Source organism: Trichosurus vulpecula, chromosome 8 (genome assembly GCF_011100635.1).
Source record: "Trichosurus vulpecula isolate mTriVul1 chromosome 8, mTriVul1.pri, whole genome shotgun sequence".
Lineage (NCBI taxonomy): Eukaryota > Metazoa > Chordata > Mammalia > Diprotodontia > Phalangeridae > Trichosurus > Trichosurus vulpecula.
Window position 1 is genome coordinate 16,357,543 of NC_050580.1, and position 13,701 is coordinate 16,371,243.

At 37.9% G+C, this 13,701-nt stretch overlaps 1 protein-coding gene across 1 annotated transcript in view; it reads right to left on the reverse strand.

Moving 5' to 3' along the window:
* Nucleotides 1-13,701, reverse strand: part of PCDH15 (protocadherin related 15) — a 1,035,697-nt gene that overhangs the window by 249,510 nt on the left and 772,486 nt on the right. The window contains exons 18-19 of the mRNA XM_036735025.1: nucleotides 8,435-8,740; nucleotides 7,048-7,272 (exon numbers count right to left, since the gene is read on the reverse strand). Coding sequence (XP_036590920.1) covers nucleotides 7,048-7,272; nucleotides 8,435-8,740 — 531 coding nt within the window. The remainder of the gene's footprint in view (nucleotides 1-7,047; nucleotides 7,273-8,434; nucleotides 8,741-13,701) is intronic.

The window sequence follows — 13,701 nt, forward strand, 5'->3', positions numbered from 1 at the left end:
AGGACTCACATTAATGATATGCCCTAACACAATGCTTACTGCCTGTATTGTCTACTTGGTTTTGTTGGTGGATCATATGACTGTAGTTTAGAGCTGCAAGCAACCTTAAATGGTTACCAAGTCCGTCGCCCTTATCTAACAGATGATGAACCCAGAGAAATGAAGTGCCTAGGCATGGGTTAAAAGTGCCTGATACAGGATTTGAACTTGGCTCTGTCCATAATTCTAGCTCTTCTACCCTGGATGCTTTTTGCAAATTGCCACAAAATGAAATATTGTGGCAAGAGCCAATGATTAGGTTTAATTTTATTTCTTTCAGCTCACTGAGACTTTTTTTGCTTGTTTGTTTTAATATTTCCATGTCCCATGCCTGGCACAGTGCCTGGCAAATATAGGTACTGAGGAATGAATGCCTGTTGATTTGGACTGAATTGAATTAACTATGGAAGTCATTTTTTTTCTTCCAAACATTACTACAGTTTGCTCCAATCTCATCCCAATTTTCAATAATCAGTCTCATGGACTAGCTATTATATGCTGGATTTAAAAAAAAATATGACAACAAGACAATGCATTTCCCAATATTTTATTTTGAAAAGAAAACTCTTCTTGACAATCTCCCTCTAGGAGCTGGTCTCTCTCTGAACATAAATAGATTATCAATTGTGTGATGTACGAACCAGTTTGTCAAAACTGCTAGCAAGCAGAGGAGATGGGCTCACATGGAGGGAATACGGAAACACCACCTCCTTTGTTTGATATTTAAAGCCGACAGTCTCCGTTCTACCTTCCCAACACAGCACATAGTATTTTTCCTTGCATACTCTATGTTCTAGTAAAAACGCCCCACTTGTTATACCCCAGACACAGTATTCCATCTCCCATCACCATGTTTTTATCCCAAATGCCTTACATCTTGTAATGGTCATCTTCCTCACCTCTGCTTTATAGATTCCTTAGCTTCCATCAAGTCACAGTCTATTTGGCATCTCCTACGTAAGCCTGTCCTGATCCCTTCCCTTTTTAGCATTCTCTCCCTCCTTAAGTTATCATGTATAGATTTATTATCATGTACCAGGTGAGCCTTCACTTCTCATTCTTATAGTCTTCAAATGATCCTCATGTGGAATGAATTCAAGACCCTTCCCCCTGGTGGTTGTTCATCAAAGGAGTTATCTAGCTTATCAATGCCTTTGTAAAACATGGTGCCCCAAACTGAAAGGGATGGTCCAGATGGGATCTCATCTAAGTAGACCATAGTGTGACTGTCACTTTCTTCGTCCTTAGAGCTCTTCCACTTGGACTCTCCTAAGACAGTCCAGAATACCTATCATCTCATGTTGTTGACTCCTTTTGGCTGTAATAGGACCCCACTAATCTTGCCTCTCCTTCCTATTTAGGGTTCTCCATGTTGCAAAAATACAAGGGTCTTGAAAACAAGGACTTTTTCGTTGGTTGATTGGTTGCTTTTGCCTTTATGTCCCCAATACCTCATGCCATGCCTCCTCATGCATTGTAGGAACTGATGACATCTTTGATGAATGGAACTGATCCTCCTGTTGTGGTCTGGCATTTAGTACTCTCTGCAGTCTGTCTCCAAACAACCCTTCTATGCTTATTTCACATCAATGAGGGTGAAACAAAGTGTATTTCAGCTAGACTGGCCTCCTGGCTGTTTTCTAAACTGACATTCAATCTCCTACCTCCATTAATTTACACAACCTGCCTCTGAGCCTGGAATGTATCGTTTTTGCATCTCAAGCTCCTACGGTCCTTACCTTCCTTCTAAGCTGAGTGCAACCATTACCTTTTCCAAGATACCATATGGAACGGCTAGCCTCACCCATCTCTTCCTCTTCAATTCCTGTAGAAATACTTACTTGGGGGCGTATTCTATTCCCTGCTCAAACCAGGGATTGTTTTTTATTTTTATTCTCTTTTGTCTCTGAGTCCCCAGTGCCTAGAACAATGCCTAACAAATAGACGCACTTAATAAATATTTATTTTTGAATTAAATCTAATTAAATTGAAGGGATGACAGGGAACAGTAGTATGATAGATATTGATAGATATTAGATAGATATTGGCTTGGGAGTCAGCAGAACTTGATTAAGATTATTTGTCTGACAATGCCTCTATGACCTTGGGCAAGTCACCAACAAGAACCATCTTTTCCTAACCTCTGAAATGAGTGATTTGGCCTGGATGGCGTCTTTGATTCATTCCAATTCTACTTTTATGGTCATGTGATCCTGTGAAAGAATTCCTCTCCCAATTTCCATATTTTAGATATCTTAAAGTGTTAATTTATTTTCCAAGCACAATTCTTGAAAGTAAAGTTTAATTTTTCTATAAAACCCAGCAGTCACTTATTAGGATCATGAATTCACACAGCTTTGCGTTCCTGAGGGCATTTTGAAATTATCTAACTCAGATGAAGGAGGTTATATGAGTTATCCAAGGTTACTCCCTGGCTGAGACAAAACTGCAATCCAGACTTCCAGCCTCCCAGTTCTGAGTTCATTCTCCGGTACCAACTTAAACTCTGAAGGTTATTAATGAGCAAAGTTTACTTAGCATCATAGTTGCTGGAGACAGAAAGGGGCCTTGGAAAAAGTCTAGGCTTGCCCCTTCATTATATTTGTTACAGATGAGTAAACCGAAGCTCCAGGAGGCACGATGACACATCCAAAATTATACAGCAGAGACCAGAGCTGGGATTGGATGCAGGTTCTCAAACTCCACACACAGTGAGGTTCTCCACTCTAGAAACCAACTTACAATATACTTTACAGGGTAATGTATCTTCATATCAGTGTCTTAACATTTTCTATCTAAGTAGGTGGTATTTTGTGTAGCAGAAACAGAGCCATAAAGAAGGAAGCTTGTTCTTCTCTCATTGTCTATAAATCTTCCTATCCTTCACTTCAAGGTTTACAGGCACATGATATATCTTCCCCTAGCCTAGAAAAAGCCTGTTTATGCAGAACTCATTCCACAGGGAATTTCCATTATTGATTAATCTATCTCCAGAACCTAATTTGAGCAACCCTTAAATGTAGATAGAACTGTTCTTGAAGCCTTCACAATTTTGTCTTGTGCATCGTGAGAAGACTAGATAAGTTCTGTAAAGGAGGTACAGCACAAAGCCATGATACCATGCAAAACTACAGAGTTTCACCAGGATTGGGCAGGCATTCCTGCCTTGCCCTTCTTTTAGGAAAGAGCTAAACATTCTAGTTGTTCTATAGACTAATGGGCAAATTCTGTATTGCTCTGGAGAAAAAAAACACCTACCCTACTATGCTGCATGTATGGTGTTGTATTTTAACTTAATTTAACCAAAAAAGCAATATTCTTCCACTCCTCACCCCCACTGGCATACTCATTTAAACAACTCTGCTAAAAAGATTCATGCAGCTAGTTTCATTTAGGCAGCCAGGTGTTACAATGGATAGTGTACTGGGCCTGGAGACAGGAAGACGTGAGTACAAACCCATCTTTAGACAACTACTATCTGTGTGATCCTGGGAAAATCACTTAACCTCTGTTTGCCTCTGTTTCCTCATTCATAAAAAGCAGATAATAGTATCCCCTTCCTCTCAGCGTTCCTATGAGGTTGCTGAGTCATTTCAGTTGTGCCTGATTCTTCACGACCCCATTTGGGATTTTCTTGGCGAAGACGCAGGACTGCTTTGCCATTCATTTCCTTCCCCAGCTCATTTTATAGATGAGAAACTAAGGAAAACAGGATTAATTGATTTTTTCCCGGATCATACATCTAATAAATGTTTGAGGCCAGATTTGAACTCAGAAGGTGAGTCTTCCCGACTCCAGACCCGATACTCTATCCACTACACCGCCTAGCTGCCCTGTTGAGAGGATTAAATGAAATAAAAAATTTGAAGTGCTTAGTATATTGCCTGACAAATAATACATCCTGTATAAATGTCATCTATCATGATCATCATCATTTTGCAGGTAAAGCAACATAAATTTTTAATTACCCTTTGATGGTAAACATTTAAATCGTCATTTGTGCATATCTATGCCAAATGACTGGCATGGGTACTTCATTTCTATATTAATTACAAGAAACAAAGGGAGGCAGCCAGATATAATGGAACAAACAAATGCTTAGGAGTTAGGAGATACGGCTTACCCTAATTCTCAGGGATGAACTTAGCTGTACCCATGTAGACCAGCATGAATTAACTGGTATGAATTGGCTATGAGGGTTTAGGCAAGTCAGGTGAGTACCGTAAGCCACAAATTATACATGGAAAACTCTATCCTTGGGGGAATTGGCACTTTTAGTTAATACCATTCCTTTGCTTCCTGTGGATAGAAAAATAAGAACAAAAAACCATCATCAAAAATAAAAAATGAGGTGGGCTGAAGATTTTTTTTGTCAGTTCCAAGGCCAATTAATGAGGGAATCGTTAAAAATATATTCCCTTAGCTAGTCCTAGGTAATGTCAGCAGGATGCTGTTGAGGACAGAACATTAAGGTATTCATTTGCTCACCCTGACCTGTACCTAAGAACATTCCCTGCAACAAGCAATTGGGGTTATTTGGGATCAACTCAAGCCAATTTCTACTCCACAAGATAACTAGGAATTATGAACAATTACCTAAATGAGGGGAAAAAATTAAAATAGCCTTCCTGGATACGTCTGGAAATGAGCTGCTTGTAGGACATTCAATTCTTTAAGACGTTATTTAGCTCCATTGTGTGCCAGGAGCTCTAAAGTGAACAGGGATTTTAGAGACCATCCAGTATAATTCCCTCAGTTTGCAAGTGAGGAAAATGATGTACAGGAAGGTTTTAAGAAATTTGAACCAAAGATAGAATCCTAGCAAAGGTATGGAGGTTGGAGAGAAAATGTATTCCCGGGAAAGATGAAGAAGTGCAGTTTGTCTAGAAAATATCCTTCACGAGCTAGAAAAAGTTGGAATCATCTTGAAAAACTGATTTGTAGCCAATTTGTAAAGGTTGTTAAATGTGCAATGGAGAAATTTATATTTTATCTTCAATGCAAGAAAGAGCCAGAGAAACTTCTTGAGTGGGGTCACATGTTCAGATGTGACCCTAGGCAAGTTACTTAACCCTGTTTGCCTCAGTTTCCTCATCTGTAAAATGAGCAGGAGAAGGAAATGGCCACGTATTCCAACATCCTTGCCAAGAAAAACCAAAACGGGGTCATAAATAATCAGAAATTACTTAAATGACTGAACAACAAAAACGTGCTAGGCAAGTTCCTGGCGGAAATACTCTAGGGGATACCAGATATAGAATGGAATGATGTAAATAGAACTGCATCAGCTGGAGCCATGCCTACAAACATCTATAGAGCTACTCAATATATGTGCCTTGACAGCTGAGAAGTCGAGAGGAGATAAGCATGGGACCCAGGAAGGATTTAGGTTTCATAATATGATATTGCCAGATGCAAATAGCCTTTTGCAATTTACCAGAATGAGGACCTTTGCTGACATAGGGAATCAGTCTCTGCTAGCTGCCTTATCCCCAAAAAGCACAGAAAGGTTATCTACAGCCTGGTAAGAGTTTGTGCCTGCAACTCAAAAACTGATATAAGACCTTGAATCTAAGCAGTTCTGACACTATAGCATTGGGGATCCTCTCCTTTGAGCAAGTACTCCACTGCTGAGCATTCACAGTCCAGCCCTGACCTACCTTCATTGTAAATCACTCTCCATTTCCACTCCAGTACAGGAAAAAAAATGGCTGCTTTGCTGTCCTCCATGCATGCCACCTGGTCATCCTCCATCTTTATGACTTTTCACGGTCTATCCCTGATACCTGGAATTCACTCTCTTCTCACTAATGTCTCTTAGACAGCCTTCTTCCTTCAAAGATTGAACTAAATCACAAACTCATCCAGGTAGCTTTTTTTATTCCTCTTTCTAGGTTCTTGTGACCCAGCTCCCAGATTCTCCTCTTTATTTTTGGATCTCTGATATGTACATATAATGTTTCCCTCATACAATATAAGTCAAGGGAAAGTCATATTATTTATTTCCACTAATATCCACCTCTCCCATCCCCCAGTCTCAAGTACATAGTAGTGGCTTAATAAATCTGTGTTGAATTTAATTGAATAAATGGAATTAGACATAATGGAAAAGTAAATATTCAAAATATTGTTATTCATCCTGTCTCTATGAAAACACACGACCCTATAGATGCATCTAAATTGAGACTTTTCTAAGTGAAAGAAAAGGACAAATCAAGTATCTTCCATATTTTGTTGTTTGTTTGTTTTTTGAGGAGGGAAGGCAGGGCAATTGGGGTTAAGTGACTTGTCCAAGGTCACACAGCTAGTAAGTGTTTCAAGTGTCTGAGGGCAGATTTGAACTCAGGTCCTCCTGACTCCAGGAACGGTGCTCTACTCACTGTGCCACCTAGTTGCCCCTCATATTTTAATATTGATAACAAAGCCTTTTATAACCTGGCCCTTTCTACCTCTCCAGTCTTCTTACACTTTACACCACCATAGTCCTTGTTTTGTATAGTAGCCTCAAACTATTCTATTCCTGTAGCTTAATTTGCTTAGCCAGTCTATGACCAATGGGCATAATAGGAGCTCTTTTGCAAATTTGTATTCTCAGAAAGTTGCCTAAGGTTAGAGATTAACTGTTCTGTCCAGGATCATACAGCCACTCTGTCAGAGATGGTAAATAGACTCAGTCTTCCTGACTTAAGAGAATACTCCCTTTACTACACTTTGTCTTTTTAAAATTTCCAGAGTTTTATTTTTCATTTTGTTTCTGTATTTATAATGTCTTTATAGAGGGGAAAAGAAAACATGAGTGAGTAGAAAGTATAGCATAAACACTTCTAGCAGTTGCTGGAAAAATAAAGAAACATCACAAATAGGAAAATAAACAAAGAGGTTTATGAGATGGAAAAAATAGACAGAAACACTAACGGTCAAAAATGCAGCGACCTGCCCGAATAGCTTGGTTCTTGGATGTAACTGTGAGAGTAGATATTTTTTGAATATATGCTATCTCTTGTTTACCTTCACGATCACTGTGACAGTGGCAATGCCTGGGGGCATGGTTCCTCCAATATCAAAGGCTTCCACGAGAAAAGTGATGTAGGCTTCATTCTCTGGAAAGGATTCATAATCCAAACTCTTCAACAGGGATAATTCTCCTGTGAAGGGGTGCAAGGCAAATAAGTGTTTCACTTCTGGGCTTCGGATCCGGTAGGAAACATTGGCACCCAGGTCAATATCAGTTGCCTGCAATGAGACAATTAGAACGGGGTTTAGATCGGGGGAGTTCTAAATGATGAAACAGATGCAAGACTAAGTCAGTAGAGATTTAATGTCATGGGTGCTGTGGACTTCTCAAAATTTTACACAATCATTCATTCGTTCATGAATGCATTCAATTCATTCATGAATGCATTCATTCATTCATTCATTCACCTAATATGCATTTATTAATCACCAACTTAATATGTGCCAGCTACTGTGCTAGATGTTGAGGACACCAACAATAACAATATAGACAAAACAGTCCCTGCCCTAAAAGAACGACATACTATAGTTTTGGGGAGAGAAAAAGATACATATACTAACAAGTGTGCTGTTACTAATAAAATTAAATAACAAATAAAGAACACAATAACAATAAAAAAAAAACTAGTGGAAACCATATTAAGGGTAGACCCTTCAGGTTTTATTTTCTTTTTCAATATGTATAATTCTATTTTAAAGATAATTTGTTCAATTAAATTCCATATAACATCATTAGATGCCCTCTATGTGCCAGAGATTAGGGATAAAAATGGAAAAGGGAAATAAGCCCTGCCTTCAAGGGATCATTTGTATTGCAAGGGATGAAGGAAGAGTCATGTACATAGTTAGGTAAAAATAAATATATTCCAAATAAATATAAAATAATTAGGAAAGTAGGACATTTAGGAAAGGTATTTGGTAGGAGGTAATACTTGGGCTGAACTTTAAAGGGATCTATGGAATCCAAGAGGGAGAGGCACGGATGGAGAAAATGAGATCTATATTCTTTTCCCTCAAATTCTAATTCAACAAATCTGAGAACAGATTTCTGAAAAGGATAAATTAGAATAAATAATATATTCTAATATATGTATGTATATATATGTATATACACATACATAAATACATATGTGTGCTAGAATGTAAGTAATCTCTTTACCACGAGAAATTGTTTCAATCTTTGTATTTTGATGCCCACAGTGCATGGCACGCAGTAGATAATTAATAACTAAGCATCGATCGACTGACATAGCCTGTCTTCAGACTTTTATCCTTCCATAGGTGGGTTATATTAATAAACTTAAAGGAGAAAAATGATTTATGGACAAGAACTAGGAACATAGGGATGTGGGCCTAAGAGTGGGAAATTCCTTTCACATACCTCTATTTGAAGAAAGATGGTTCCGGCTGGAAGATTCTCTTCCACAACAACTGTGTAGGTCGAGTTGGTGAAAACAGGGCTATTGTCATCGATATCCAAGACCCTTATTGCCAGGGTCAATGTCGAATGCCGAGGATGCACAGCTCCATCTGTCGCTATCACAACAAGTTCATAGTAGTCTCTTACTTCCCGGTTAAGCTTCACTCTCGTGTAGATAGTTCCATTTGAAGTGATCCAAAAAAGATTGTTGAAGTTTCCCAGACTATAGTGTACTTGACCATTTATGCCAGCATCTGGATCTGTGGCCTAAAGAAAATGAGAAACAAAGAGTTTGAAATAACATCGTGAATTATAAATGACATAAATTATAATAAATTACCTAATTATATATACATACATAATACATACATATGTATATGTGTGTATATATGTATGTATATAGATATAGATAGATATAAATATAGATATATAAACTACCTTCAGGAAACATGCTAGTTTTAATTATTTTATTTTTGATTGGAAGTCCATTGGGCTGCTGTTATTTAGTGATGTCAGTCATGTCTGACTTTTTGCGATGTTATTTGGGGTTTTCTCGGCAAAGATACTGGGGTGTTTGCCATTTCCTTCTCCAGCTCATTTTACAGATGAGAAAATGGAGGCAAACAGGGTTAAGTGATTCGCCCAGAGTCACACAGCTAGTACGTGTTTGAGGGCAGATTTGAACTCGGGTCTTCCTGACTCCAGGCCCAGAATTCTATCTACTTTGCCTCCTAGCTACTTTCCCACTACTGATCAGCATGGTATCTTTGCCCCACTCTCTGAGCTTTTCTGGTTTGTCCCTCCTTAGGAAGCTTGGTAACCCTAATTGAAGGGTCTCACGATATGAATGCCAGACACTGTAGACAATCTATCAGTTAGCTTACTGCAGTAATTCAGCACTCTCGACATCCTGAGGTCCACTAGTTTCTGCCTCCCCTAGCAGCAGGAATTATAGATGTGTACCACCACAAATGGTAAAAAAAATAGATAAATAAATAAAAAAGGGAAGGTGTGCTTGTATTTAATGGAACACAGACAAGCCACTATTCGTTTATTCACTATTTTGAGAGAAAACTTTTAAAAAGTGCACCTAAATATCATTCCAATTACTCTAATGCACATTACAAAACAAAACAAAATAAAACAACCGATTCAAAATGGAATGACGCTATCAGTGAATTTCATTGTTCAGGGATAATGATAACTTGTGATTGTGATATATGCTAAGTTGTTCACTCCTTACTATCTATTTAAATTCTTATTCTATTATCTTTATGTTCTCAGTGTGTGTCCACATCAGAATTAGGGGCATACAATATTCTAAAAGGACGCTGTAAACCTCAAAGCACTAAACAAATGAAAGTCCAATGAATTTCAGAGTTGTATGGGGCTCTAGTGGCTGTCGAGTCCAAATTATCCTCAAAAATAAAAATTTACTTCAATGTGTCCAAGGAGTGACCATCCATTGCTCCATTTCCAATGAAGGGAGCCCTGTACATCAGAGGTAGCCAACCTGGTTCGGTTCACAATAGCATTAATTGTTAGGGAATTCTTCTTTACAGCAAGCCTAACATTTCCTCTTTGCAGCTTCTACCTATTCCTCCTAGTTTTGCCTTCCCGGATCAAGAAGAATAAATCAAATGTCTCTTTCCTGCAACAAACTATATGCTGCCTAGACTATAAATTCCATGAGGACAAGGATCATCCCATACCACTTATTTCCTAAAACAAGTCTCATCTCTAGGGTAGCTGTAAGATGATGAAGTTTTGATGACAGGAGTTCAGTTTAGTTATCAAATAATAAAAAGATTGCAATCTGTATCAAAAGAAGGAACATAAACACATGTGAAATCACTGATCCCTAAACTGTGGAAGTATTCACTGATAATTATCATCAGTGATTGAGTATATTTTAATAATAACAGTTTAGAAAGTAGCTTTAAAGTAATTGGCATTAGACTATACACCATGGGAAATAAAACGTGTTATCAAAAAATATCCCACTGCTTTTTATTGTAAATGTTTGAAAAACAGCTGAAATGGGACAAGCCATAATTTACTATTGAAATAAACCTTTCCAGACAATACTTACAGTGATTTATTCAAGGAAATACACTTCCTGCCTTTGATCTCTCCCTCTTCAATTTTGGAGCTATCTAGCCTCCAAAATATTTATGCATCTATTTTTCCATGCAATTTCCCTGTAAGCTTAATGTAAGGAGAAAATCTTCAAGATTAAAGCTATTTTTATCTTAATGGATTTGCCAAATGTCTTTTTAAGGAACAATAAAGCTTGTTTTTCAGGTATCTTCCTAGGAAGAACTCTCCATGTTTCTCTTCCTAAATGCTCAGCTTTGTCAGCAAGAGTATCCTATTGTCTGATGATTGTCTGTCTATTCTAACTGTCTATCCTGTGAATTAAAAGGAAATGTCATGGAACAAAAGAATTGAAGGAAGATGAAGGAAAAAAGAAGCACAGACAGAGAGACATTAAAAGGGAGATAAGGGAAAAGGATGGAAAAGATGTATAAGAATATATAAGAACTATAGAAAGTTTTTTTCAAACAGCTTCTGAGTTCTTACTTATACTATAAAGCTTTCTTGCATTAGTTGGAGAATAACTGTGAGATATCTGGTTGCACCCTCTTTAGGCACAAAATTCTCCCGTCCCCCTTCTTATCATTCCTCTCATCACTGTACTTTCACTCTAAACCATGTACATAAGGATATTTACATAAGATGTATCTTCTTTGCAAGTTGCTTTTTATTCAATTGTCTTTATGTTCACTCGATATGCGTCTACATAAATTCTAGAGAGAGCAGTTTATCGTGCTACTCGACTCTAAGATCTATGAAGATCCATAAAGGGAACATATCTTCTCCGCTCATTCATTTGGTCCTCTACACATAACACATTTAGGAATTGTTCATTGAGAAGTGACATGGTATATTACACAGAAAGCTGGCCTGTGAAAATGGAAGAGTTAGTTTATATTTCACTGAAAACCTGAAACTCAATAATCACTCTGAACCAAATAGGGATTTGACTCAAGAGCTGTGTTCAAGTCTTCCTCTGCCAAATACTGATCAGGTAACCCTGATCAAGTCACGTTGTCTCATAGTGCTCTAAGCATTGCTCCAACGTGGTAGAACTTTCAAATAGGGTGCTGACCTGCGTTAGTAGAAGATATTTCTTACTGGGAGTTTCTTATACCAATGAAATCAACAGTCTGGTCCCTATACCTATCATGAATTGATTCAAGAGTTATTCTCAGTGCTCAGATTCAATCTAGCTCAGCTCAGATTAATCTGGCCCACTACTGGCATTAGCGTCACAAATGCTCAGGCTCCCTAATAGTCTATCCAATATGGCGAATCTTTAATAAAATTTGTCCTTTTCTTTGGCTCAAAAAAACAGTTATTCTCCACACACTATTCCATGTATGGTTTTTGATGATAAAATGATGGAAAGATGGCAAGTGTCTAGGGATGGCAAATGTGGAAAAGAGAAAAAGGACCTAATGAATAGTACAAATTACTGCTGTTCATTTCTAGGAGCTATAATCAATTTATACTTAAAACTTCAAAATGTCTGCAAATTCATACATCAATTACCTCTCTATTAATTCTGACCATAACCCTTTCATACATTTAGCCAATGGTCTTCGTGAGTTTCTAGGGTCAAAAACACCCTCTTCCAGTAGCCAAGCTACCATTGATTAATGTCTCTGAATGTCATGAGGCTAGCACTAGGCCAAGAGACATCAATGGCCTGGAACCTGAAACATATCACTTGTTAAGATGGGTAGGACATTACTCTGTCATCATACCCTCTAAGAACTCAGGCGGGCACCTTCAGTAGATGGAGTAGAAGCAGAGGAGGAAAATGGAAGAGTTACTTTATATTTCACTGAAAATTTGAAACTATAACCACTGTGAACCAAATGGAGATTTGGCTCAAATAAATATCCTCCCAACAGAAAAATTCTGATAAGTAATTACTCTCATCTGAAACTCAACTAACTGGAATATAAAACAGGATCAGTTATTATTCAAGAGCATTCCCTATTGCAAGGCACTGTATTGTATTTCTTCAAAATAACTGGAATCCGTCTTAACAGCTGTGAAATGATAATTATGTATAACTGATGCCAAGTAGAGGGAGAAAAACAAGGAACTTGGCTGACTGATTTTGTAGATGTTGAGCCAGAAACACATGGCTTGTGTAATTTCTGCGAGTATGATAAAGCCTCCTCATCCACTTTCATAGACCATGGTGTATTACATTGACATGGTGAGCACAATGTACAATCATGGTACTGACTGTTAGAGTCAGATAATTTTAAGTAGTGATATACCATTGTCCAGGAACAGTCTTACAGATATTGGAATGAGGGCGTATTAAGAAGTATCTCAGCCTTAAAAACTCTGCCTTAATATCGGTTCATGGGTTCCTAAATTTTATGCAGGAATGGACCTTAGAGCCATTGCCTTCAATTTGCAAATGAGGACAGGACCCTAAAGAAGAAGTGAAGTGCCTTTCCTAAAGTCATCCAGGCAGAAATGGAATTCTACCTCGTATTTTCTGACTTTAAATCGAGAGCCTTTTTCTACCATTAGTACTTCATTTCTTTTGGTCTTGGGGAAAGGGGATTAGAAGATTCTACTAAAGGCCAAAATAAGGACATATTATAAAGTTATTAGCTAATGACATACGTGGGTTAAGTTGACAATTACATATGCGGGTTAAGTGGAAAAAAATTAAGAATCAGCTCTTTTGAAGAATAATTGCATGATCCATATATGGTAGGGAGTGATGGGACAGGAATTCTAGGTGAGGAAAATTGTAACAGAAATGGCGAGAGGTGGTCCAGGCAATTGCATTCTCCCACTTCACAATCTTTCTTGGGTTCTTCCTTGATAAGAAATAATTGCTTTAGTCCACATAGCAAACAGCTGGTCAGCCAGTTGAGGGAGAAGTAATGAGTCAAACTAGTGTCATGGCTAATTAAATGGCTTATCAATTGAGACAAATCAAGTGATACACTAGTTGAAAAGATAAAGCCAGTTACTCAACATCCCTGGGCTTCAGTTTCCATGGCTACAAAATGAGGAAATTAAATGAGATGATTGCTAAGGTTGTTATATCTTGGACTTTCTACGTTCTATGTTCTCAGGCACCCTTTCACTTTGACATTCCATGTTCTAAAATCCCTGATAACTCATGT